Source organism: Somniosus microcephalus, chromosome 7 (genome assembly GCF_052327205.1).
Source record: "Somniosus microcephalus isolate GS21.2 chromosome 7, FLI_Smic_1.0, whole genome shotgun sequence".
NCBI classification, from domain to species: Eukaryota; Metazoa; Chordata; class Chondrichthyes; order Squaliformes; family Somniosidae; genus Somniosus; species Somniosus microcephalus.
In genome coordinates, this window is record NC_140993.1 from 266,704,317 (window position 1) to 266,732,060 (window position 27,744).

Genomic DNA, 27,744 nt, shown 5'->3' on the forward strand with positions numbered 1-27,744 from the left:
ATATCATGAGGTCCTGTCAGTGATTTTTTAAAATATATATAATGTGTAGCCCAAGCTTTTTAATAAATATGAAGGGGGGTAAATTCAAAATGAATCTGCGAAAATAATATTTCAGTGAGCGAGCAGTCAATCTATGGAACAGGCTCCCTCGGGAGTCGGTGGAAGCAGATTTTATTGATTAGTTCATTTGCAAATTCGATAGGTTTGTTTCAGAAAATAACATTTTGTGCTCCAGTATATGAGTAATGTGAGACATGAGGTGTGGTGAGTGCAGCGTGCTCGGGAGGAACAGGTGACTCTGGACCGATGGTTCCCAAAGCTCTCCACCACTGGGGGTTTTCCTCACCTCATGTCTGGGTCTGTTGTAGACTCATTGATAGAGATTGATCGCTGCGATTAGTCAACAACTCCATTATCGTTGTATCATGCGACTACCAGGATGGTGCAACATGAACTAGATGAACCTTGGTCTTTTTCACCCAGCAATTCCTGTGTTCCTGTGTGTTTTTCCAAAGAATGCCTTGGTGGTAGGAATTAGCCCCAACTTCAACTGCTCGTCTATATTGCGTGACGATTCTATTCTGAAACGTAAGACTCGGAATCCCAGCCAACCTTCAGGTAAGGACAACCTGTTTCAAACAAAGAACAAATGCAAGTGTGATTTGTCCAAGTAGAATCAGAGAATCATCAAGTGATACAGCGCAGAAGGAGGCCATTCGGCCCATCGAGTCTGCGCCGGCTCTTTCGAAGAGCAATCCAGTTAGTCCCACTCCCCCACTCTTTCCCCAAATCCCTGCAATTTTTTCTCTTTCAAGTATTTATCCAATTCCCTTTTGAAGGCTACTATTGAATCTGTATCCACCACCCTATCAGGCAGTGCATTCCAAATCCTAACCACTCGTGTAAAAAAGTTTTCCCCTCATGTCACCTCTGGTTCGTTTGCCAATCACCTTAAATCTGTGCCCTCTGCTTAACGACCCTTCAGCCACTGGAAACAGTTTCTCTTTATTTACTCTATTAAAACCCTTCATGATTTTAAACACCTCTACCAAATCTCCTCTTGTCCTTCTCTGCTCCAAGGAGAACAACCCCAGCTTCTCCAGCCTATCCACGTAACTGTAATCCCTCATCCCTGGAACCATTCTAGTAAATATCTCTGCACCCTCTCCAAAATCTTCATGTCCTTCCTAAAGTGTGGCACCCAGAATTGGACACAATGGGCTGGATTTTATCAATGGGGACGCGTTGGGGGTGGGACTGCTGCTTCTCGGGTTCTAGTCCCGCCCCCAACGACGTCCAGCCAACCCACACTATTTTCCCTTGATTGACCTTGTTACGCCCGCCCTGCGGGCTTAGCCGGCCAATTAAGGGAAAGCCGGTGACAGAGGACGTCAGCGTATGACGTTTCATCTGTCAAGATTTTTTGACAGATGAACTGTCATCGTTTGACAGCTTTGAGAAGCTGTCAAACACCGACAATCTCTGTTCTAAGGTGAGCCCTTGTACTGAAGGCTCACCAAGACCTCTCTCCTCAGCAGAAATCAGATGGCTCCTGCATCTGAGAATGCAGCAGCCATTCTGTCATCTCTGCCATGGAGATGAGGCACCTCCGGATCCCCAAGGGTTGAAGCCTGCAGAAAGAAACAAAGGTAAGTTAATTTTTTCTAACACTTTGCACTCACCTCTCACTTACCTGTCCACACTTGCACCCATCACTCACCTCCACAGCGCACTTTTCGACCCCTCTCACCCCCGCAGACCCACTGCTCGCCTCACTGACCCTGGCGAGGCTCACAGCCGTCGGGAAGGCCGCACTTGTATGGGTAAAATGGGGATAAGCCTCAAAATTGCCTGTTAACAGGCAGTTAATTGGCTCTAATCCCCTTCCCGCCTCGAGGAGATGGATCCCTGTGCGAGTCGGGGATCTTCCTCCCGGGAAGATGGGACGGAGGCGGGTTGGGAGCGGGGTCGGTACCCTATCCCAGTTTCTGCCATTTTCCCGGCAGTCCCGCTTCCATACCCACCTCCCCAGGGCTGGCAAAATTCCCCCCAATACTCCAGCTGGGGCCGAACTAGGTTTAGCATAACCTCCTGGCTTTTGTACTCTCTGCCTCTGTTTATAAAGCCCAGGATCTCATAAGCTCTATTAACTGCTTTGGAACAGAGGATCATAGGAACAGGAGTCGGCCATTTAACCCCTCGAGCCTGTTCCGCCATTCAATGAGATCATGGCTGATCTGTGACCTAACTCCATGTACCCGCCTTTGCCCCATATCCCTTAATACCCCTGGTTAAGCAGAAATCTATCAACCTCAGATTTAATATTAACAACCCAGCATCAACTGCTGTTTGCGGAAGAGAGTTCCAAACTTCTACCACCCTTTGTGTGTAGAAGTGTTTCCTAACTTCACTCCTGAAAGGTCTGGCTCTAATTTTTAGGCTACGTCCCCAAGTCCTCGACTCCCCAACCAGCAGAAATAGTTTCTCTCTACTCTATCAGTTCCCCTTAATATCTTGAAAACTTCGCTCAAATCGCCCCTTAACCTTCCAAATTCCAGGGAATACAACCCTAGTTTGTATTACCTCTCCTCGTAATTTAACCCTTGGAGTCCAGGTATCATTCTGGTAAACCTGCGCTGCACTCCCTCCAAGGCCAATATATCCTTCCTAAGGTGTGGTGCCCAGAACTGCTCACAGTGCTCCAGGTGTGGTCTAACCAGGGCTTTGTACAGCTGCAGCATAACTTCTACCCCCTTGTATTCTGGTCCTCTAGATATAAAGACCAGCATTCCATTAGCCTTTTTGATTATTTTCTGTACCTGTCCATGACATTTTAGTGATCTATGCACCTGGACCCCCAAGTCTCTTTGGACCTCCACTGTTTCTAGCTTTTCACCATTTAGAAAGTACTTTGTTCTATCCGTTTTAGATCCAAAGTGGATAATATCACACTTGCCTATATTGAAATCCATTTGCCACAGTTTTGCCCATTCACTTAATCTATTAATATCTCTTTGTAATTTTATGCTTCAATCTACACGGCTTACAATGCCGCCTATCTTTGCGTCCTCGGCAAACTTGGATATGTGACTTTCTATCTCATCATCTAAGTTGTTAATAAATACAGTGAATAGTTGAGGCTCCAACACAGGTCCCTGCGGGACACCACTAGTCAAATCCTGCCAATTTGAGCACCTGCCCATTATCCCTACTCTCTGTCTCCTGCCGCCCAGCCAATTTCCTAACCAGGTCAATATCTGTCCTCAATTCCATGGGCTTCAACCTTAGTTAACAGTCTCTTATGAGGAACTTTATCAAATGCCTTCTGGAAGTCCATATAAATAACATCCATCGACATTCTCCTGTCCACTACTTTAGTCACCTCTTCAAAAAATTCAATCAGGTTCGTCAGGCATGACCTGCCTTTCACAAATCCATGCTGGCTCTCTCTGATCAGCTGAAAATTTTTGAGGCGTTCAGTCACCCTATCCTTAATTATAGACTCCAGCAATTTCCTGACAACAGATGTTAGGCTAACTGGTCTATAATTCCCTGATTTCCCTCTCTCACCCTTCTTAAATAGCGGAGTGACATGCAATATTCCCGCAATTGTTTTTGGGGCTGCGCGGCCCATTCAAAAGTCCCATTGCAAGTAAAATTAAGGAAAAGGTGTTTTATAAATGCATAAAGAGCAAGAGGATAACTAAGGAAAGAGTGGGGCATATTAGAGACCAAAAAGGTAACTTGTGTGTGGAGGCTGAAGACATGGGCACGGTTCTTAATGAATACTTTGCGCCTGACTTCACAGAAGAGAGGGAAGAAGCAGACTTTGTAGTTAAGGAAGAGGAATGTGAAGCATTAGATGAGATAAACATAGTGAGAGCGGAAGTATTAAGGGGATTAGCACCTTTGAAAGTAGATAAATCTCTAGGCCCGGATGAAATGTATCGCAGGCTGTTAAGAGAAGCAAGGAAGGAAATAGCAGAGGCTCTGACCATCATTTTCCAATCCTCTCGGGCTGGGGGCGTGGTGCCGGAGGACTGGAGGACTCCGAATGTTGTAGCGTTGTTTTAAAAGGGAGAAAGGGATAGACCGAGTAATTACAGGCCAGTCAGCCTAACCTTGGTGGTGGGAAAATTATTGGAAAAATTCTGAGCAACAGTATTAATCATCATTTAGAAAGGCACAGATTAATCAAGGACAGTCAGCATGGATTTGTTAAGGGAAGGTCGTGTCTGACTAACTTGATTTGCATGGGAGGTTGTTAGTGCTGTTGGGGAAGATTTAAGATAATTTGGCTGTGGATAGGCACCAGGATGTAGCATTAGAAAGGAGAAACAAGGTGCACAAAGGATTTGGAGAGACACATAGCACGAGAGTAAGAAATAGTATTAGGTCGGGTCAGACCAAGAGAGAATACAAGAAGGTCTAAGGTAGGTTTACAGTGCATGTATGAAAACACACGAAGCATGGTAAATAAAGTTGGTGAGCTGCAGGCGCAAATAGCCACATAGGAATATGATGTCGTGGTGATAACAGAGACCTGGCTCAAAAAAGGGCAGGATTGGGTACTAAATATTCCTGTATATAAGGGGGGGGAAATTCAATTGGTCAGCGCCTCCAGGGGGCGCTAACGGGGCGCTAGGAAATTAGCATCCAAGCGCGGCGATTTTAACGCCGCTCGCGAAATTGACCAGTCGTTTTGCGGCGGCACTACACACTACCGCCACGATCTCCTGCAGATTGTGACATCAGTCGAGCGTGCAACGCCCCGGTAGCACCCCGGACCGGATATTGAATCGCGCCCCCTGCCTTAGCGCCTGCCGCTAGGAATGACAGGTAGAGGGGAACGTTTTCAGGTCAGGAAGGGGTTGGGGGAGCGCTATTTAAAGGCGGGCGCTTCCTGCCTTTTCTTGTCGGCAACATTTTTGGTACACGCAGGTTGAGAGGGAGAGAGATGTCTGGAGAGATTTAACGCTGTCCTGAGGAGCTTTGGCCCTCAGCACCACTTTTGAGGTTCCTAAGTGCTGAGCTCTTTCCCTGGGCCTATCCATTAGTGCTTCCAACACAATTGCTTTTGAGGTCTCTCCAGGCTGAGATTCAAGGCTGCAATGAGCAGGGTGTAATAAAAACAGAAAATACTGGAGAAACTCAGCAGGTCAGTCAGCATCTGTGAAGAGAGAAACAGAGTTAACGTTTCAGGTCGATGACCCTTCGTCAGAACTGGAAAAAAGCAGGAAATGGAACAGATTTTTAAGCAAGTTTAGGGGCTGGGAAAGGGGGGAGGGGATGAAAGAACAAAAGGTTGGAACGCGGGAGAGATTAAGAGACATTAAGAGATATTCAAGGCGAGCGGAGATGGTAATGGGGCAAGTTAAGAAACAAAGGATGGCTCTAGATGAAGTGTAAACTGCACTGGCAGAATGAGAGACAGCTGCCGTGTGGGAGGGAGGAAAAGACACAAACAAAAGGTGTGGATAAAATATATATATGTGATAGGGGCCGAGGTTGTGATCTGAAATTGTTGAACTCGATGTTGAGTCCGGAAGGCTGTAAAGTGCCTAATTGAAAGATGAGGTTCTGTTCCTCGAGCTTACGCTGAGCTTCCGTGGAACAATGCAAGAGGCCGAGGACGGTGAGGTCTGAGTGGGAGTGGGGCGGTGAATTAAAGTGACAGGCCACCGGGAGCTTGGGGCCCCCCTTACGGACTGAACGGAGGTGTTCCGCAAAGCGGTCACCCAATCTGCGTTTGGTCTCTCCAATGTAGAGGAGACCGCATCGTGAGCAGTGAATACAGTATACTAGATTACAAGAAGTACAAGTAAATCGCTGTTTCACCTGGAAGGGGTGTTTGTGGCCCTGGACAGTGGGAAGGGGGGAGGTATAAGGGCATGTGTTGCATCTCCTGCGCTTGCACGGGAAGGTGCCGGGTGAAGGGGAAGGGGTGTTGGGGGGTGATAGTGGAGTGGACAAGGGTGTCGCGGAGGGAGCAGTCCCTACGGAATGCTGAAAGGGAAGGTGAGGGGAAGATGCATTTGGTGGTGGGATCACGCTGGAGGTGGCGGAAATGGCGGAGGATGATCCGTTGAATGTGGAGGCTGGTGGGGTGAAAGGTGAGGACAAGGGGAACTCTGACATGGTTCCAGGAGGGAGGGGCAGGGGTGAGGGCAGAAGTGCGGGAGATAGAACGGACACAGTCAAGGGCCATGTCAACCACTGCAACAACTCTTGGACACCAACGCCCCTCCGGAACCTTCTTCCCCTTCACTTTCCTCTGACCCCATCCCTTCTCCCAATCTCACCCCCTGCCAGGTTTTCACTATCCCCTCTGATCTTCCCCTCTCTGACCCCAAACGATCAGTCCTTAGCAAAGGCCTGAGCTTCATCCCCTTACGCCCCCGCCTCAATGAATTTCGAGCTCGGCACGATGTTGAGCTCTTTTTCCGTCGCCTTCGTCTCCGTGCCCACTTCTTTGGCCAGGAGTCTTCCCCCCGCATGGCTGACCCTTTCTCCCGCTTTCAGAATTCCCGTTCTACCTGGACCCCTCCCTTTGGCCTCTTACCCTCTCTAGATCTTTTCATTGCAAACTGCTGGCGTGACATTGGCCGTCTCCATTTCTCTGTTCCTCTCACTCACTCCAACCTACCTCCCTCTGAACTTGCAGCACTCCATTCTCTCAGATCCAACCCCGACATTGTCATTAAACCTGCTGACAAGGGTGGTGCTGTTGTTGTTTGGCGAACCGACCTCTACCTAGCGGAAGCTGAACGCCAACTCTCCGACACCTCCTCCTACCTCCACCTGGACCATGCCCCCACCACCGAACATCAAGCCACTGTTTCCAAGATTGTCACTGACCTCATCTCCTCTGGAGATCTTCCCCCCATGGCCGCCAACCTCATAGTTCCCCAACCCCGCACAGCCCGCTTCTACCTCCTTCCCAAGATCCACAAACAGGACTGCCCTGATAGATCCATCGTTTCAGCCTGTTCTTGCCCCACGGAACTTATCTCTTCCTATCTCAACTCTATTTTTTTTCCCCTTGTCCAGTCTCTTCCCACCTACATCCGCGACTCTTCCGACGCCCTCCGCCACTTTAACAGTTTCCAGTTTCCTGGCCCCAACCACCTCATTTTCACTATGGACGTACAATCCCTGTACACCTCCATCCCCCACCAGGATGGCCTGAGGGCACTCCGCTTCTTCCTTGAACAGAAGCCCAACCAGTCCCCATCCACCACCACTCTCCTCTGCCTGGCTGAACTTGTTCTCACATTGAACAACTTCTCCTTTGACTCCACTCACTTCCTCCAAATCAAAGGTGTTGCTATGGGAACCCGCATGGGTCCTAGCTATGCCTGACTTTTCGTGGGATATGTGGAACACTCTTTGTTCCAGTCCTACTCAGGTCCCCTCCCTCACCTCTTTTTCTGATACACTGATAACTGTATCGATGCCGTTTCCTGCTCTCGCCCTGAACTAGATCATTTCATTCACTTTGCTTCCAATTTCCGCCCTTTCCTCACCTTCACATGGTCCATCTCCGACTCTTCCCTTCCCTTCCTCGACTTTTCCGTCTCCATCTCTGGGGATAGGTTATTGACAAACATTCACTACAAGCCCACTGACTCCCACAGCTACCTGGATTACACTTCCTCCCACCTCGCCTCCTGTAAGGACTCTATTCCATTCTCCCAGTTTCTCCGTCTCTGCCGCATCTGCTCTGATGATGCCACCTTCCATACCAGTGTTTCCGACATGTCTTCCTTTTCCTCAACCGAGGATTCCCCTCTACAGTGGTTGACAGTCCTTGACCCTCATCTACACACCTAGTCACCCCCTCGAAAAATTCAATCAAATTGGTTAGACATGATCTCCCCCTGACAAAGCTATGCTGACTATCCTTGATTAATCCTTGCCTCTCCAAGTGGAGACTAATTCTGTCCCTCAGAATTTTTTCCAGTAATTTCCCTACCACTGATTTTAGGCTCGCTGGCCTGTAATTCCCTGGTTTATCCCTACTACCCTTCTTGAGCAATGGTACTACGTCAGCTGTCCTCCAGTCCTCTGACACCTCCCCTGTGGCCAGAGAGGTTCTGAAAATTTGTGTCAGAGCCCCTGCAATCTCCTCCCTTGCCTGTCTGTCTGGCTTCCATGGTAACTGACATCGCCTGAGCTTCGGTGGCGTTCTGAGGTAGCGCCTCGCTCCCCGATGTTAGCGCCTTAAGAGGGGTGTGTAGCACCTGATTTAACGCTCAAATCAACTCCAGGGGCGATAGAGGTGAATTTTGTAGTCAGAGGCGATAGTTAGCGCCGGGCGCTAAACTTTGTGCCCAGCCAATATTAGCACCCCAAAATGGGCGATACCCAATTTTTCCCCCAAGGTGTTCAGGAAAGATAGGGAAGGAAAGAAAGGAGGCGGGGTGGCAGTATTGATTAAGGAGAATATTACATGTCTGAAGAGAAATGATGTCCTGCAGGGGTCAAGGACAGAATCTATTTGGTTAGAGTTGAGAAACAATAGAGGTGCCATTACACTACCGGGTGTATTCTATAGGCCACCAACTAGTGGGAAAGTTATAGAGGAGCAAATTGCAGGAAAATTACAAAGTGGTGCAAGAACTATAGTTCTTGCATCACTGAAATGAGCTTCCGACCACATATCCGCAGCATAACAAAGACAGCTTACTTCCACCTCTGTAACATCGCCCATCTCCGCCCTTGCCTCAGTTCATCCGCTGCTGAAACCCTCATCCATGCCTTTGTTACCTCTGGACTTGACTATTCCAACGCACCCCTGGCTGGCCTCCCACATTCCACCCTACATAAATTTGAGGCCATCCAAAACTCGGCTGCCCGTGTCCTAACTCGCACCAAGTCCCGTTCACCCATCACCCCTGTGCTCGCTGACCTACATTGGCTTCCAGTTAAGCAGCGCCTCGATTTCAAAATTCTCATCCTTGTTTTCAAATCCCTCCATGGCCTCGCCCCTCCCTATCTCTGTAATCTCCTTCAGCCCCACAACCCCCCGAGATATCTGCGCTCCTCTAATTCTGCCCTCTTGAGCATCCCTGATTATAATTGCTCAACCTTCGGTGGCCGTACCTTCTGTTGCCGAGGCCCTAAGCTCTGGAATTCCCTGCCTATACCTCTCCGCCTCGCTACCTCTCTCTCCTCCTTTAAGACGCTCCTTAAAACCTACATCTTTGACCAAGCTTTTGGTCACCTGCCCTAATTTCTCCTTATGTGGCTCGGTGTCAAATTTTTTGTCTTACAATACTCCTGTGAAGCGCCTTGGGACGTTTTACTAAATTAAAGGCGCTATATAAATACAAGTTGTTGTTGTTGTATGATAATGGGGGACTTCAACTATCCAAATATAGACAGGGATAGTAATATTGTAGTGTAAACTGCAGAGAGGGGGAAGAATTTCTGAAGTGTGTTCAGGAGAACTTTCTTGTTCAGTACGTTTTCAGCCCAACGAGAAAGGAGGCATTGCTGGATCTTGTTCTGGGGAATGAGGTGGGTCAAGTGGAGCAAGTGTCAGTAAGGGAACATTTAGGGAACAGTGATCAGAGTATCATAAGGTTTAGATTAGCTATGGAAAAGGGCAGGGAGCAATCTAGAGTAAAAATACTTAATTGGAGGAAGGCCAATTTCAGTGGGTTGAGAATGGACCTGGCCTGGGTAAATTGGAATCAAAGATTGGCAGTCAAAACTGTAATCGAACAATGGGCTGCCTTAAAGAGGAGATGGTTCGGGTACAGTCGAGGTACATTCCCACGAGGAGGAAAGGTAGGGCAACCAAAGCCAGAGCTCCCTGGATGATGAAAGAGATAGAGAGTAAGATGAAGCAGAAAAAGGGGGCATATGACAGATGTCAGGTTGAGAATACAAGTGAGAACCAGGCTGAATATAGAAAGTTCAGAGGGGAAGTGAAAAAGGAAAAATGAGGGGCAGAGAGAGAGAGTATGAGAATAGAATGACAGCTAAGATAAAAAGGAATCCAAAAGTCTTCTATAGGCAAATAAATAGTAAACGGGTAGTAAGAGAACGGGTGGGTCCGATTAGGGACCAAAAAGGAGACCAACGCATGAAGGCAGAGGGCATGGCGGAGGTACTAAATGAGTCCTTTGCATCTGTCTTTACCAAGGAAGAAGATGCTGCCAAAGTCACAGTGAAAGGGAGGTAGTTGAGATACGGGATGGGATAAAATTGATAAAGAGGAGGTACTAGAATGGCTGGCTGTACTTAAAGTAGATAAGTCACCAGGACCAGATGGGATGCATCCTAGGATGCTGAGGGAAGTAAAGGTAGAAATTGTGGAGGTACTGGCGATAATCTTCCAATCCTCCTTGAATACGGGGCTGGTGCCAGAGGACTGGAGAATTGCAAATGTTACACCCTTGTTCAAAAAAGGGTGTAAAGATAAACCCAGCAACTACAGGCCAGTCAGCTTAAGCTCGGTAGTGGGGAAGCTTTTAGAAACGATAATCCGGGACAAAATTAACAGTTACTTGGACAAGTGTGGATTAATTAAGGAAAGCCAGCACAGATTTGTTAAAGGCAAATCGTGTTTAACTAACTTGATTGAATTTTTTGATGAGGCAACAGAGAGGGTTGATGAGGGCAATGTGGCTGATGTGGTGTACATGGACTTCCAAAAGGCGTTTGATAAAGTGCCACATAATAGGCTTGCCAGCAAAGTTGAAGTCCATGGAATAAAAGGGACAGTGGCAGCATGGATATGAAATTGGCTACGTGACAGGAAACAGAGAGTAGTGGTGAACGGTTGTTTTTCGGACTGGAGGAAGGTATACAGTGGTGTTCCCCAGGGGTCAGTTCTAGGACCACTGCTTTTCTTGATATATATTAATGACTTGGATGTGGGTGTACAGGGAACAATTTCAAAATTTGCTGTTGACACAAAACTTGGAAGGATAGTGATGGACTTCAAGAGGACATAGACAGGCTGGTGGAATGGGTGAACATGTAGCAGATGAAATTTAATGCAGAAAAGTGCGAAGTGATACATTTTGGTAGGAAGAATGAGGAGAGGCAATATAAGCTAAAGGGTACAATTCTAAAGGGGGTGCATGAGAGAGCTGGGGGTATATGTGCACAAATTGTTGAAGGTGATAAGGCAGGTTGAGGAAGTGCTTAAAAAAGCGTACGGAATCCTGGGCTTCATAAATAGAGACACAGAGTACAAAAGCAAGGAAGTTATGATGAACCTTTATACAACACTGCTTCGGCCCCAACTGAAGTATTGTGTCCAATTCTGGGCACCGCACTTTAGGAAGGATGTGAAGGCCTTAGAGAGGGTGCAGAAAAGATTTACAAGAATGGTTCTAAGGATGAGGGACTTCAGTTATGTGGATAGACTGGAGAAGCTGGGGTTGTTCTCCTTAGAGCAGAGAAATAAAGAAATATTTCATAATTCTCAACAAAAATACATTCCATTGAGAAACAAAAACTCCATGGGAAAAGTGATCCAACCGTGACTAACTAAAGAAGTTAGGGATAGCATTAGATTGAAAGAAGAAGCTTATAAAGAATAATAGTAAGCCTGAGGATTGGGAGAATTTCAGAAACCAGCAAAGGTTGACCAAAAATTTAATAAAAAGGGAAAAAATAGAATATGAGAGAAAACTAGCAAGAAATATAAAAGCAGACTAAGAGTTTCTACAAGTATGTAAAAAGGAAAAGAGTAGCAAAAGTAAACGTTGGTCCGTTAGAGGCTGAGACAGGAGAAATTATTATGGGGAATGAGGAAATGGTAGAAACATTAAAGCTTCCCCACCACCGATGTTAAACTGACGGGCCTGTAATTGCCAGGTTTATCCTTCTCCCATTTTTGAACAAGGGTGTAACATTTACAATCCTCCAGTCCTTTGGCACCACCCCAGTATCTAAGGAGGATTGGAAGATTGAGGCCAGCACCTCCACAGTTTCTACCCTTACCTCCCTCAGCAACCTTGGATGCTTCCCATCTGGACCAGGTGACTCATCCACTTTAAGTACTGCCAGCCTTTCTACTACCTCCTCTTTATCGATTTTTATCTCATCCAGTATCACGGCAACCTCCTCGTTCACCATAGCTTCGGCAAAGTCCTCTTCCTTTGTAAACACTGATGCAATGTACCTGTGTAGCCTGTGATTAATCCATGTTCTGTTTCATTGACCAGAGGGTAGGAGTGGAATATGCTGGCCAACCTTCGCCTCTGGTATGAACTCGGCGCCATTGCATTCGCACGCTGGTTTGAAGAATTACCCTGCAATTAGTGGACTAATGACCGTGCAGAGTAAGTGAATAAATAACCCTGACTTGGTGTGAATTTAGCTGTGGATATAATTGACCAAATTATAAATGATAAAATTATGCCTCTGAGCACAGGACAGAAATGCCTCAAAGTCATTACACCTCAAACAGTTTATGAAACACTTTGAATTGTTCCTGTGTGGAAGGTATACGAATGGAAGGATTATTATAAGTGGATGGGGTCCAGGGCTTTAATCCTCACATTACATCACGCACAACAAGAATCAAAAAAAAAAACGCTCAAAAAGACAGAGTAAGATCCCACTCCTAGTACAGCACACGCAGGCTGCTGATAGAGCCGTGTACTCGAGTGTGAATTATGAGCCAAGTTGTGCCTGACAATTATGTGCATCTGAGAAAAAGATCTTTGCACGTTGGGACTAGTCACAGATAGTGTTGTGGTTCTGTTGCTGGACTAGAGCTGGATGGTCGCCTGAGGAAGAGACTGTTTGAAGACCAGGACCTCAAACCCGGCACCAAGCTCATGGTCTACAGAGCAGCAGTGATACCCGCCCTGCTGTATGCCTCAGAGACATGGACCATGTACAGCAGGCACCTCAAAGCACTGGAGAGGTACCACCAACGCTGCCTCCGCAAGATCCTGCAAATCCATTGGCAGGATAGGCGCACCAACGTCAGTGTTCTCGCTCAGGCCAACATCCCCAGCATCGAAGCTTTGACCACGCTCAATCAGCTCCGATGGACGGGTCACATCGTCCACATACCCGATACGAGACTCCCAAAACAAGCGCTCTACTCGGAGCTCCGGCACGGCAAGAGAGCCCCAGGTGGGCAGAGGAAACGCTTCAAGGACACCCTCAAAGCCTCCTTGGAAAAAGTGCAACATCCCCACTGACACCTGGGAATCCCTGGCCCAAGACCGCACAAAGTGGAGGAGGAGCATCCGGGAAGGCGCCGAACACCTTGAGTCTCTTCGCTGGGAGCAAGCGGAAGCCAAGCGCAAGCAGCGCAAGGAGCGCATGTCAACCCAAGCAACCCACCCACCCACCCCTTCAACCACCGTCTGCCCCACCTGTGACAGAGACTGTAGGTCCCGCATTGGACTCATCAGTCGCCTGAGAACTCATTTTAATGTGGAAGCAAGTCATCCTCGGTTCCGAGGGACTGCCTAAGAAGAAGAAGGACTAGTAATCCAGTAAAACGTGAGTTCAAATCCCACCATAGGCAGTTTGAGAAATTGAATTCATTTTTATAAACCAGTTAATAAAAAGCAGGTACCAGTGAAAGTGACCATGAGGCTGTCGGATTGTCGTAAAAACCCAACTGGTTCACTAAAGTCCTTTAGTGAAGGGAAGCTGCCATCCTTACCCGGTCTGGGCCTATATGTGACTCCAGCCCCACACCCAATTGTGCCCCTCTGAAGTGGCCCAGCGAGAGCCCCTCAGTTGTGGGCAACTAGTGATGGGCAATAAATGCCAGCCTTGCCGGTGGTGCCTGCATAAGAATTTAAATAACTAATGCCAACTGATCCTGCGTTTTGAAGGGGTGAGCTACTGAGACACAGAGCAGTGGAAGATGAACTTGTGATCCTCATAAGCCTGGGAAAATAGTTTCTTGCACAAGGGGTCAGCAAACTTGCTCATGAAGAATCTCCCTGGAATTCAGTGCGGCACGTGTCTGCGTTCTCCAATTACAAAATGCCTCGGCACATTTAGCTTTTTGTCTTCTTTCCGAGTACAACATGCATTTGGTGAGTTTGTGCCTCTTTCCCTTTGAGAGACTCCACTGAATTGATGATTTTTTATTAAAGTGCCCACTGCTTTTCTAACGTTCCGTAAGTTACATACAGGTGCTTCTCCGCAATGGTTGGGCGAGGTGATTTGAATGATGCAGTGTTTGCAGCAAGAATACGTTTGCCAAGAAGATTATCAGTAGCACAACATCCAGTGAACCAGTGCGTCCAGTGAGCCAGTGCACCCAGTGAGCCAGTGCACCCAGTGAGCCAGTGCACCCAGTGAGCCAGTGCGTCCAGTGAGCCAATGCATCCAGTGAGCCAGTGCGTCCAGTGAGCCAGTGCGTCCAGTGAGCCAGTGCACCCAGTGAGCCAGTGCACCCAGTGAGCCAGTGCACCCAGTGAGCCAGTACATCCAGTGAGCCAGTGCGTCCAGTGAGCCAGAGCGTCCAGTGAGCCAGTGCGTCCAGTGAGCCAGTGCGTCCATCCAGTGAGCCAGTGCGTCCATCCAGTGAGCCAGTGCATCCAGTCAGCCAGTGCATCCAGTGAGACTTCTATACCAGCTTGAAGGAGACAGAACTAGGATGCTGAAAAGACACGTGTCACCTTTGTGTCTTTTAAATATTTGAAACTGAAACATTTGTCGTTTGATAATTCAGCGTGACCTAATTATTGACTTCTTTAATTGTAGATACAACATTTGTTGGATTCAAGGGTATGTGTTCCAGTGAGATGAATGTCATGTTTATCAGTAATCCTGAGAATGAAGATCTGCAGCACCCCATCATAGTGAAGGGAATCACCATTGTAGACAGTGAGGAGCGAGGGAAAGTCTTCATACACAGACCCGACGTAACGTGAGTTATTGTACAATCACTTTGTGAAACTGAGGTCAATCTTAAACTTCAGAATTCATTCACAAAGCTAAGTGAGCTTGTGAGCTAAGTCTAGGCCACACATTGTATCATCCTGCTGTTTTTGAAGAGTTGCAAATGTTGGTCTCTTGATTTGTACTATTGCATTGTTACCTGCAGCCCCACTTTCTAGCTACTCCATGGTCTTGAGCACTGCTTAAAAAGCCGGTCTTTGGAGCATGACTTCATCGCCTACCCAACCTGTGCAGTAGCCTCCAGCCTTATCGGTTTAAAAGAAGTGACTCAAACCTCTTCAACACAGGCACTCTCGCCTCTGATCAGAAGGTTGTGGGTTCAAGTCCCGCTCCAGTGACTTGAGCACAAACTCTAGGCCAACACTTCAGGGCCGTACTGAGGGAGCGCCGCACTGTCGGAGGGGCAGTACTGAGGGAGCGCCGCACTGTCGGAGGGGCAGTACTGAGGGAGCACCGAACTGTCGGAGGGGCAGTACTGAGGGAGTGCTGCACTGTCGGGGGGCAGTACTGAGGGAGCGCTGCACTGTCGGGGGGCAGTACTGAGGGAGTGCTGCACTGTCGGAGGGGCAGTACTGAGGGAGTGCCGCACTGTCGGAGGGGCGGTACTGAGGGAGCGCTGCACTGTCGGAGGGGCAGTACTGAGGGAGCGCTGCACTGTCGGAGGACCAGTACTGAGGGAGCGCTGCACTGTCGGAGGAGCAGTACTGAGGGAGCGCCGCACTGTCGGAGGGGCAGTACTGAAGGAGCGCTGCACTGTCGGAGGGGCAGTACTGAGGGAGCACTGCACTGTCGGAGGGGCAGTACTGAGGGAGCACTGCACTGTCGGAGGGGCAGTACTGAGGGAGCGCTGCACTGTCGGAGGGGCAATACTGAGGGAGCGCTGCACTGTCGGAGGGGCAGTACTGAGGGAGCGGCAGTACTGAGGGGGTGCCGCACTGTCGGAGGGGCAGTACTGAGGGAGCGCCGCACTGTTGAAGGGGCAGTACTGAGGGAGTGCTGCACTGTTGAAGGGGCAGTACTGTCGGAGGGGCAGTACTGAGGGAGAGCTGCACTGTCGGAGGGGCAGTACTGAGGGAGAGCTGCACTGTCGGAGGGCCTGTACTGAGGGAGAGCTGCACTGTTGGAGGGGCCGTACTGAGGGAGCTCTGCACTGTTGAAGGGGCAGTACTGAGGGAGCACTGCACTGTTGAAGGGGCAGTACTGATGGAGCACTGCACTGTTCAAGGGGCAGTACTAAGGGAGCGCAATACTGAGGGAGCGCTGCACTGTTGAAGGGGCCGTTCTGAGGGAGCGCTGCACTGTTCAAGGGGCAGTACTGAGGGAGCGCTGCACTGTTGAAGGGGCAGTACTGAGGGAGCGCGGCACTGTTGGAACGGCCGTACTGAAGGAGTGCTGCACTGTCGAAGGGGCAGTACTGAGGGAGCGCTGCACCGTCGAAGGGGCAATACTGAGGGAGAGCTGTACTGTCGAAGGGGCAATACTGAGGGAGCGCTGCACTGTTGGAGGGGCCGTACTGAAGGAGTGCTGCACTGTCGAATGGGCATGACTGAGGGAGTGCTGCACTGTCGGACGTGCCGTCTTTCGGGTGAGACGTTAAACCATCTGCTCTCTCGGGTGGATATAAAAGATCCCACGGCACTATTTCAAGGAAGAGCAGGGGAGTTCTCCCTGGTGTCCTGGGGCCAATATTTATCCCTCAACCAACATCACTAAAGCAGATTATCTGGTCATTATCACATTGTGGGACCTTGTACGAGTGTGTGTGTGTGTGTACGAGTGTGTGTGTGTACACGAGTGTGAGTGTGTGTATACGAGTGTGAGTGTGTGTGTGTGTACGAGTGTGAGTGTGTGTGTGTACGAGTGTGAGTGTGTGTGTGTACGAGTGTGTGTGTACGAGTGTGTGTTTGTGTACGAGTGTGTGTGTGTACGAGTGTGTGTGTACGCGTGCGCATGTGTGTACGTGTGTGTGTACGAGTGTGTGTGTGTACGAGTGTGTGTGTGTGCGTACGAGTGTGTGTGTGTACGAGTGTGTGTGTGTACTAGTGTGAGTGTGTGTGTGTGTATACGAGTGTGTGTGTGTGTATACGAGTGTGAGTGTGTGTGTGTGAGTGTGTGTGTGTGTGTATGAGTGTGTGTATGTACGAGAGTGAGTGTGTGTGTACGAGTGTGAGTACGAGTGTGTGTGTGTACGAGTGTGTGTGTGTGTGTGTATACGAGTGTGTGTGTGTGTATACGAGTGTGAGTGTGTGTATACGAGTGTGAGTGTGTGTGTGTACGAGTGTGAGTGTGTGTGTGTGTACAAGTGTGTGTGTGTACGAGTGTGTGTGTGCGTACGAGTGTGTGTGTGTACGAGTGTGTGTATGTGTGTGTACGAGTGTGTATGTACGAGAGTGAGTGTGTGTGAGTGTACGAGTGTGAGTGTACGAGTGTGTGTGTACGAGTGTGAGTGTGTGTGTGTACGAGTGTGACTGTGTGTGTGTGTGTACGAGTGTGTTTGTGTACGAGTGTGTTTGTGTATGAGTGTGTTTGTGTACGAGTGTGTCAGTGTGTGTGTGTATGAGTGTCTGTGTGTATGAGTGTGTGTGTACGAGTGTGTGTGTGTATGAGTGTGTCAGTGTGTCTGTGTACGAGTGTGTCTGTGTGTATGAGTGTGTGTGTCAGTGTGTGTGTGTACGAGTGTGTGCATGTACTAGTATGTGTGTGTATGAATGTGTCAGTGTGTGTGTACGAGTGTGTGTGTACGAGTGTGTGTGTGTGCGAGGTTGCATGTGTGTATGAGTGTGTGTGTACGAGTGTGTCTGTGTGTGCGAGTGTGTCTGTGTGTGCGAGTGTGCATGAGTGTGTGTTTGTGTGTATGAGTGTGTGTGTGCGTGTGTACGAGTGTGTTTGTGTGTATGAGTGTGTTTGTGTGTACGAGTGTATGTGTGTACGAGTGTGTGTGTGTGTGCGAGCGAGTGTGTATGAGTGTGTGTGTGTGTGTACGTGTGTGCACGTGTACGAGTGTGTGTGTGTGTACGAGTGAGTGTGTGTGTACGAGTGTGTGTTTGTACAAGAGTGTGTGTGTGTGCGAGTGTGTGTGTGCGAGTGTGTGTGTGTACGAGTGTGTGTGTGTGTACGAGTGTGTGTACGTACAAGTGTGTGTGTGTGTGTGTGTACGAGTGAGTGTGTGTGTACGAGTGTGTGTTTGTACAAGAGTGTGTGTGTGTGTGCGAGTGTGTGTGTGTGTATGAGTGTGTGTGTGTGCGAGTGTGTGTGTGCGAGTGTGTGTGTGTACGAGTGTGTGTGTGTGTATACAAGTGTGTGTACGTACAAGTGTGTGTGTGTGTACGAGTGTGTGTGTACGAGTGTGTGTGTGTGTACGAGTGTGTGTGTGTGTGTACGAGTGTGTGTGTATGAGTGTGTGTGTATGTGTACGAGTGTGTGTGTGTATGTGTGTGTGTACGAGTGTGTGTGTGCATACGAGTGTGTGTGTGTGTACGAGTGTGTGCGTACGAGTGTGTCTGTGTGTGCGTACATTGTGTGTGTGTGTGTGTGTACGTGTGTGTGTGTGTGTGTACGAGTGTGTGTACGTGTGTGTGTAAGAGTTTGTGTGTGTGTACGAGTGTGTGTGTGTACGAGTGTGTGTGTGTACGAGTGTGTGTGTACGAGTGTGTGTGTGTGTGTAGGAGTGTGTGTGTGTACGTGTGTGTGTGTGTTTGAGTGTGTGTGTGTATGAGTGTGTGTGTGTACGAGTGTGTGTGTGTGTGTGTACGAGTGTGTGTGTACGAGTGTGTGTGTGTGTGTGTATGAGTGTGTGTGTGTACGAGTGTGTGTGTGTGCTTGCGGCCCCCTCCCCCTTCCCTTTGTTCTGTAACGATTTAAACGCAGTTTATCTGTAATTTCTTCCAGTTCTGACCCCCCCCCCAATCACCAGCTCCTCTGCACTCCCACAGCCTGACCCGCTGAGCGTTTCCGACGTTTTCTGTTTCTGTTTCCGATTTCCAGCACCTGCCATTTATTTTGCTTTCTCTGTTTCCACAGTTTACTGGTGGGCCCTGGGGCCGAGAGCACAGTTTACTGGTGGGCCCTGGGGCCGAGAGCACAGTTTACTGGTGGGCCCTGGGGCCGAGAGCACAGTTTACTGGTGGGCCCTGGGGCCGAGAGCACAGTTTACTGGTGGGCCCTGGGGCCGAGAGCACAGTTTACTGGTGGGCCTTGGGGCCGAGAGCACAGTTTACTGGAGGGCCCTGGGGCTGAGAGTACAGTTTACTGGTGGGCCTTGGGGCCGAGAGCACAGTTTACTGGTGGGCCCTGGGGCCGAGAGCACAGTTTACTGGTGGGCCCTGGGGCCGAGAGCACAGTTTACTGCTGGGCCCTGGGGCCGAGAGCACAGTTTACTGGTGGGCCCTGGGGCCGAGAGCACAGTTTACTGGTGGGCCTTGGGGCCGAGAGCACAGTTTACTGGAGGGCCCTGGGGCCGAGAGCACAGTTTACTGGTGGGCCTTGGGGCCGAGAGCACAGTTTACTGGTGGGCCTTGGGGCCGAGAGCACAGTTTACTGGAGGGCCCTGGGGCCGAGAGCACAGTTTACTGGTGGGCCTTGGGGCCGAGAGCACAGTTTACTGGTGGGCCTTGGGGCCGAGAGCACAGTTTACTGGAGGGCCCTGGGGACGAGAGCACAGTTTACTGGTGGGCCTTGGGGCCGAGAGCACAGTTTACTGGTGGGCCCTGGGGCTGAGAGCACAGTTTACTGGTGGGCCTTGGGGCCGAGAGCACAGTTTACTGGTGGGCCCTGGGGCCGAGAGCACAGTTTACTGCTGGGCCCTGGGGCCGAGAGCACAGTTTACTGGTGGGCCCTGGGGCCGAGAGCACAGTTTACTGGTGGGCCCTGCGGCAGAGAGCACAGTTTACTGGAGGGCCCTGGGGCCGAGAGCACAGTTTACTGGTGGGCCCTGGGGCCGAGAGCACAGTTTACTGGTGGGCCCTGGGGCCGAGAGCACAGTTTACTGGTGGGCCCTGGGGCCGAGAGCACAGTTTACTGGTGGGCCCTGGGGCCGAGAGCACAGTTTACTGGTGGGCCCTGGGGCCGAGAGCACAGTTTACTGGAGGGCCCTGGGGCTGAGAGCACAGTTTACTGGTGGGCCCTGGGGCCGAGAGCACAGTTTACTGGTGGGCCCTGGGGCCGAGAGCACAGTTTACTGGTGGGCCCTGGGGCCGAGAGCACAGTTTACTGGTGGGCCCTGGGGCCGAGAGCACAGTTTACTGGTGGGCCCTGGGGCCGAGAGCACAGTTTACTGGTGGGCCCTGGGGCCGAGAGCACAGTTTACTGGTGGACCCTGTGGCCGAGAGCACAGTTTACTGGTGGGCCCTGCGGCCGAGAGCACAGTTTACTGGTGGGCCCTGGGGCCGAGAGCACAGTTTACTGCTGGACCCTGTGGCCGAGAGCACAGTTTACTGGTGGGCCCTGCAGCCGAGAGCACAGTTTACTGGTGGGCCCTGGGGCCGAGAGCACAGTTTACTGGTGGGCCCTGGGGCCGAGAGCACAGTTTACTGGTGGGCCCTGGGGCCGAGAGCACAGTTTACTGGTGGGCCCTGGGGCCGAGAGCACAGTTTACTGGTGGGCCCTGGGGCCGAGAGCACAGTTTACTGGTGGGCCCTGGGGCCGAGAGCACAGTTTACTGGTGGGCCCTGGGGCCGAGAGCACAGTTTACTGGTGGGCCCTGGGGCCGAGAGCACAGTTTACTGGTGGGCCCTGGGGCCGAGAGCACAGTTTACTGGTGGGCCCTGGGGCCGAGAGCACAGTTTACTGGTGGGCCCTGGGGCCGAGAGCACAGTTTACTGCTGGGCCCTGGGGCCGAGAGCACAGTTTACTGGTGGGCCCTGCGGCCGAGAGCACAGTTTACTGCTGGACCCTGGGGCCGAGAGCACAGTTTACTGGAGGACCCTGGGGCTGAGAGCACAGTTTACTGGTGGGCCCTGGGGCCGAGAGCACAGTTTACTGGTGGGCCCTGGGGCCGAGAGCACAGTTTACTGGAGGACCCTGGGGCTGAGAGCACAGTTTACTGGTGGGCCCTGGGGCTGAGAGCACAGTTTACTGGTGGGCCCTGGGGCCGAGAGCACAGTTTACTGCTGGACACTGTGGCCGAGAGCACAGTTTACTGGTGGGCCCTGCGGCCGAGAGCACAGTTTACTGCTGGACCCTGTGGCCGAGAGCACAGTTTACTGGTGGGCCTTGGGGCCGAGAGCACAGTTTACTGGTGGGCCCTGGGGCCGAGAGCACAGTTTACTGGTGGGCCCTGGGGCTGAGAGCACAGTTTACTGGTGGGCCCTGCGGCAGAGAGCACAGTTTACTGGAGGGCCCTGGGGCCGAGAGCACAGTTTACTGGTGGGCCCTGGCGCCGAGAGCACAGTTTACTGGTGGGCCCTGGGGCCGAGAGCACAGTTTACTGGTGGGCCCTGGGGCCGAGAGCACAGTTTACTGGTGGGCCCTGGGGCCGAGAGCACAGTTTACTGGTGGGCCCTGGGGCCGAGAGCACAGTTTACTGGAGGGCCCTGGGGCCGAGAGCACAGTTTACTGGTGGGCCCTGGGGCCGAGAGCACAGTTTACTGGTGGGCCCTGGGGCCGAGAGCACAGTTTACTGGTGGGCCCTGGGGCCGAGAGCACAGTTTACTGGTGGGCCCTGGGGCCGAGAGCACAGTTTACTGGTGGGCCCTGGGGCCGAGAGCACAGTTTACTGGTGGGCCCTGGGGCCGAGAGCACAGTTTACTGGTGGGCCCTGGGGCCGAGAGCACAGTTTACTGGTGGGCCCTGGGGCCGAGAGCACAGTTTACTGGTGGGCCCTGGGGCCGAGAGCACAGTTTACTGGTGGGCCCTGGGGCCGAGAGCACAGTTTACTGGTGGGCCCTGGCGCCGAGAGCACAGTTTACTGGTGGGCCCTGGGGCCGAGAGCACAGTTTACTGGTGGGCCCTGGGGCCGAGAGCACAGTTTACTGGTGGGCCCTGGGGCCGAGAGCACAGTTTACTGGTGGGCCCTGGGGCCGAGAGCACAGTTTACTGGAGGGCCCTGGGGCCGAGAGCACAGTTTACTGGTGGGCCCTGGGGCCGAGAGCACAGTTTACTGGTGGGCCCTGGGGCCGAGAGCACAGTTTACTGGTGGGCCCTGGGGCCGAGAGCACAGTTTACTGGTGGGCCCTGGGGCCGAGAGCACAGTTTACTGGTGGGCCCTGGGGCCGAGAGCACAGTTTACTGGTGGGCCCTGGGGCCGAGAGCACAGTTTACTGGTGGGCCCTGGGGCCGAGAGCACAGTTTACTGGTGGGCCCTGGGGCCGAGAGCACAGTTTACTGGTGGGCCCTGGGGCCGAGAGCACAGTTTACTGGTGGGCCCTGGGGCCGAGAGCACAGTTTACTGGTGGGCCCTGGGGCCGAGAGCACAGTTTACTGGTGGACCCTGTGGCCGAGAGCACAGTTTACTGGTGGGCCCTGCGGCCGAGAGCACAGTTTACTGGTGGGCCCTGGGGCCGAGAGCACAGTTTACTGCTGGACCCTGTGGCCGAGAGCACAGTTTACTGGTGGGCCCTGCAGCCGAGAGCACAGTTTACTGGTGGGCCCTGGGGCCGAGAGCACAGTTTACTGGTGGGCCCTGGGGCCGAGAGCACAGTTTACTGGTGGGCCCTGGGGCCGAGAGCACAGTTTACTGGTGGGCCCTGGGGCCGAGAGCACAGTTTACTGCTGGGCCCTGGGGCCGAGAGCACAGTTTACTGGTGGGCCCTGGGGCCGAGAGCACAGTTTACTGGTGGGCCCTGGGGCCGAGAGCACAGTTTACTGGTGGGCCCTGGGGCCGAGAGCACAGTTTACTGGTGGGCCCTGGGGCCGAGAGCACAGTTTACTGGTGGGCCCTGGGGCCGAGAGCACAGTTTACTGGTGGGCCCTGGGGCTGAGAGCACAGTTTACTGGTGGGCCCTGGGGCCGAGAGCACAGTTTACTGGTGGGCCCTGGGGCTGAGAGCACAGTTTACTGCTTGGCCCTGTGGCCGAGAGCACAGTTTACTGGTGGGCCCTGTGGCTGAGAGCACAGTTTACTGCTGGGCCCTGGGGCCGAGAGCACAGTTTACTGGTGGGCCCTGTGGCTGAGAGCACAGTTTACTGGTGGGCCCTGGGGCTGAGAGCACAGTTTACTGGTGGGCCCTGGGGCCGAGAGCACAGTTTACTGCTGGACACTGTAGCCGAGAGCACAGTTTACTGGTGGGCCCTGCGGCCGAGAGCACAGTTTACTGCTGGACCCTGTGGCCGAGAGCACAGTTTACTGGTGGGCCTTGGGGCCGAGAGCACAGTTTACTGGTGGGCCCTGGGGCCGAGAGCACAGTTTACTGGTGGGCCCTGGGGCTGAGAGCACAGTTTACTGGTGGGCCCTGGGGCCGAGAGCACAGTTTACTGGAGGACCCTGGGGCTGAGAGCACAGTTTACTGGTGGGCCCTGGGGCCGAGAGCACAGTTTACTGGTGGGCCCTGGGGCCGAGAGCACAGTTTACTGGTGGGCCCTGGGGCCGAGAGCACAGTTTACTGGTGGGCCCTGGGGCCGAGAGCACAGTTTACTGGTGGGCCCTGGGGCCGAGAGCACAGTTTACTGGTGGACCCTGGGGCTGAGAGCACAGTTTACTGGTGGGCCCTGGGGCCGAGAGCAAAGTTTACTGGTGGGCCCTGGGGCTGAGAGCACAGTTTACTGGTGGGCCCTGGGGCCGAGAGCACAGTTTACTGCTGGGCCCTGTGGCCGAGAGCACAGTTTACTGGTGGGCCCTGGGGCCGAGAGCACAGTTTACTTCTGGGCCTTGGGGCCGAGAGCACAGTTTACTGGTGGGCCCTGGGGCCGAGAGCACAGTTTACTGGTGGGCCCTGTGGCTGAGAGCACAGTTTACTGCTGGACCCTGTGGCCGAGAGCACAGTTTACTGGTGGGCCTTGGGGCCGAGAGCACAGTTTACTGCTGGACCCTGTGGCCGAGAGCACAGTTTACTGGTGGGCCTTGGGGCCGAGAGCACAGTTTACTGGTGGGCCCTGTGGCCGAGAGCACAGTTTACTGGTGGGCCCTGGGGCCGAGAGCACAGTTTACTGCTGGACCCTGTGGCCGAGAGCACAGTTTACTGGTGGGCCTTGGGGCCGAGAGCACAGTTTACTGGTGGGCCCTGGGGCCGAGAGCACAGTTTACTGGTGGGCCCTGTGGCTGAGAGCACAGTTTACTGCTGGACCCTGTGGCCGAGAGCACAGTTTACTGGTGGGCCTTGGGGCCGAGAGCACAGTTTACTGGTGGGCCCTGGGGCCGAGAGCACAGTTTACTGCTGGGCCCTGGGGCCGAGAGCACAGTTTACTGGTGGGCCTTGGGGCCGAGAGCACAGTTTACTGGTGGGCCCTGGGGCTGAGAGCACAGTTTACTGGTGGGCCCTGGGGCTGAGAGCACAGTTTACTGGTGGGCCCTGGGGCCGAGAGCACAGTTTACTGCTGGGCCTTGGGGCCGAGAGCACAGTTTACTGGTGGGCCCTGGGGCCGAGAGCACAGTTTACTGGTGGGCCCTGGGGCCGAGAGCACAGTTTACTGCTGGGCCCTGGGGCCGAGAGCACAGTTTACTGGTGGGCCCTGGGGCTGAGAGCACAGTTTACTGCTGGGCCCTGGAGCCGAGAGCACAGTTTACTGGTGGGCCTTGGGGCCGAGAGCACAGTTTACTGGTGGGTCCTGCAGCCGAGAGCACAGTTTACTGCTGGACCCTGTGGCCGAGAGCACTGTTTACTGGTGGGCCCTGGGGCCGAGAGCACAGTTTACTGGTGGGCCTTGGGGCCGAGAGCACAGTTTACTGGTGGGCCTTGGGGCCGAGAGCACAGTTTACTGGTGGGCCTTGGGGCCGAGAGCACAGTTTACTGGTGGGCCCTGGGGCCGAGAGCACAGTTTACTGCTGGGCCCTGCAGCCGAGAGCACAGTTTACTGGTGGGCCTTGGGGCCGAGAGCACAGTTTACTGGTGGGCCCTGCGGCCGAGAGCACAGTTTACTGGTGGGCCCTGGGGCCGAGAGCACAGTTTACTGGTGGGTCCTGCGGCCGAGAGCACAGTTTACTGGTGGGCCTTGGGGCCGAGAGCACAGTTTACTGGTGGGCCCTGGGGCCGAGAGCACAGTTTACTGGTGGGCCCTGGGGCCGAGAGCACAGTTTACTGCTGGGCCCTGGGGCCGAGAGCACAGTTTACTGGTGGGCCCTGGGGCCGAGAGCACAGTTTACTGGTGGGCCCTGGGGCCGAGAGCACAGTTTACTGGTGGGCCCTGGGGCCGAGAGCACAGTTTACTGGTGGGCCCTGGGGCCGAGAGCACAGTTTACTGGTGGGCCCTGGGGCCGAGAGCACAGTTTACTGGTGGGCCCTGGGGCTGAGAGCACAGTTTACTGGTGGGCCCTGGGGCCGAGAGCACAGTTTACTGGTGGGCCCTGGGGCTGAGAGCACAGTTTACTGCTTGGCCCTGTGGCCGAGAGCACAGTTTACTGGTGGGCCCTGTGGCTGAGAGCACAGTTTACTGCTGGGCCCTGGGGCCGAGAGCACAGTTTACTGGTGGGCCCTGTGGCCGAGAGCACAGTTTACTGGTGGGCCTTGGGGCCGAGAGCACAGTTTACTGCTGGGCCCTGGGGCTGAGAGCACAGTTTACTGGTGGGCCCTGGGGCCGAGAGCACAGTTTACTGGAGGACCCTGGGGCTGAGAGCACAGTTTACTGGTGGGCCCTGGGGCTGAGAGCACAGTTTACTGGTGGGCCCTGGGGCCGAGAGCACAGTTTACTGCTGGACACTGTGGCCGAGAGCACAGTTTACTGGTGGGCCCTGCGGCCGAGAGCACAGTTTACTGCTGGACCCTGTGGCCGAGAGCACAGTTTACTGGTGGGCCTTGGGGCCGAGAGCACAGTTTACTGGTGGGCCCTGGGGCCGAGAGCACAGTTTACTGGTGGGCCCTGGGGCTGAGAGCACAGTTTACTGGTGGGCCCTGGGGCCGAGAGCACAGTTTACTGGAGGACCCTGGGGCTGAGAGCACAGTTTACTGGTGGGCCCTGGGGCCGAGAGCACAGTTTACTGGTGGGCCCTGGGGCCGAGAGCACAGTTTACTGGTGGGCCCTGGGGCCGAGAGCACAGTTTACTGGTGGGCCCTGGGGCCGAGAGCACAGTTTACTGGTGGGCCCTGGGGCCGAGAGCACAGTTTACTGGTGGACCCTGGGGCTGAGAGCACAGTTTACTGGTGGGCCCTGGGGCCGAGAGCACAGTTTACTGGTGGGCCCTGGGGCTGAGAGCACAGTTTACTGGTGGGCCCTGGGGCCGAGAGCACAGTTTACTGCTGGGCCCTGTGGCCGAGAGCACAGTTTACTGGTGGGCCCTGGGGCCGAGAGCACAGTTTACTTCTGGGCCTTGGGGCCGAGAGCACAGTTTACTGGTGGGCCCTGGGGCCGAGAGCGCAGTTTACTGGTGGGCCCTGTGGCTGAGAGCACAGTTTACTGCTGGACCCTGTGGCCGAGAGCACAGTTTACTGGTGGGCCTTGGGGCCGAGAGCACAGTTTACTGCTGGACCCTGTGGCCGAGAGCACAGTTTACTGGTGGGCCTTGGGGCCGAGAGCACAGTTTACTGGTGGGCCCTGTGGCCGAGAGCACAGTTTACTGGTGGGCCCTGGGGCCGAGAGCACAGTTTACTGCTGGACCCTGTGGCCGAGAGCACAGTTTACTGGTGGGCCTTGGGGCCGAGAGCACAGTTTACTGGTGGGCCCTGGGGCCGAGAGCACAGTTTACTGGTGGGCCCTGTGGCTGAGAGCACAGTTTACTGCTGGACCCTGTGGCCGAGAGCACAGTTTACTGGTGGGCCTTGGGGCCGAGAGCACAGTTTACTGGTGGGCCCTGGGGCCGAGAGCACAGTTTACTGCTGGGCCCTGGGGCCGAGAGCACAGTTTACTGGTGGGCCTTGGGGCCGAGAGCACAGTTTACTGGTGGGCCCTGGGGCTGAGAGCACAGTTTACTGGTGGGCCCTGGGGCTGAGAGCACAGTTTACTGGTGGGCCCTGGGGCCGAGAGCACAGTTTACTGCTGGGCCTTGGGGCCGAGAGCACAGTTTACTGGTGGGCCCTGGGGCCGAGAGCACAGTTTACTGGTGGGCCCTGGGGCCGAGAGCACAGTTTACTGCTGGGCCCTGGGGCCGAGAGCACAGTTTACTGGTGGGCCCTGGGGCTGAGAGCACAGTTTACTGCTGGGCCCTGGAGCCGAGAGCACAGTTTACTGGTGGGCCTTGGGGCCGAGAGCACAGTTTACTGGTGGGTCCTGCAGCCGAGAGCACAGTTTACTGCTGGACCCTGTGGCCGAGAGCACTGTTTACTGGTGGGCCCTGGGGCCGAGAGCACAGTTTACTGGTGGGCCTTGGGGCCGAGAGCACAGTTTACTGGTGGGCCTTGGGGCCGAGAGCACAGTTTACTGGTGGGCCTTGGGGCCGAGAGCACAGTTTACTGGTGGGCCCTGGGGCCGAGAGCACAGTTTACTGCTGGGCCCTGCAGCCGAGAGCACAGTTTACTGGTGGGCCTTGGGGCCGAGAGCACAGTTTACTGGTGGGCCCTGCGGCCGAGAGCACAGTTTACTGGTGGGCCCTGGGGCCGAGAGCACAGTTTACTGGTGGGTCCTGCGGCCGAGAGCACAGTTTACTGGTGGGCCTTGGGGCCGAGAGCACAGTTTACTGGTGGGCCCTGGGGCCGAGAGCACAGTTTACTGGTGGGCCTTGGGGCCGAGAGCACAGTTTACTGGTGGGCCCTGGGGCCGAGAGCACAGTTTACTGCTGGGCCCTGGGGCCGAGAGCACAGTTTACTGCTGGGCCCTGGGG

General features: G+C 53.5%; 1 protein-coding gene across 1 annotated transcript in view; it reads left to right on the forward strand.

Annotated features, from left to right (window-relative positions):
- Positions 1-27,744, forward strand: part of pkhd1l1.1 (PKHD1 like 1, tandem duplicate 1) — a 248,397-nt gene that overhangs the window by 165,752 nt on the left and 54,901 nt on the right. Inside the window, exons 67-69 of the mRNA XM_085993995.1 lie at positions 516-618; positions 12,189-12,305; positions 14,707-14,872. Coding sequence (XP_085850121.1) covers positions 516-618; positions 12,189-12,305; positions 14,707-14,872 — 386 coding nt within the window. The remainder of the gene's footprint in view (positions 1-515; positions 619-12,188; positions 12,306-14,706; positions 14,873-27,744) is intronic.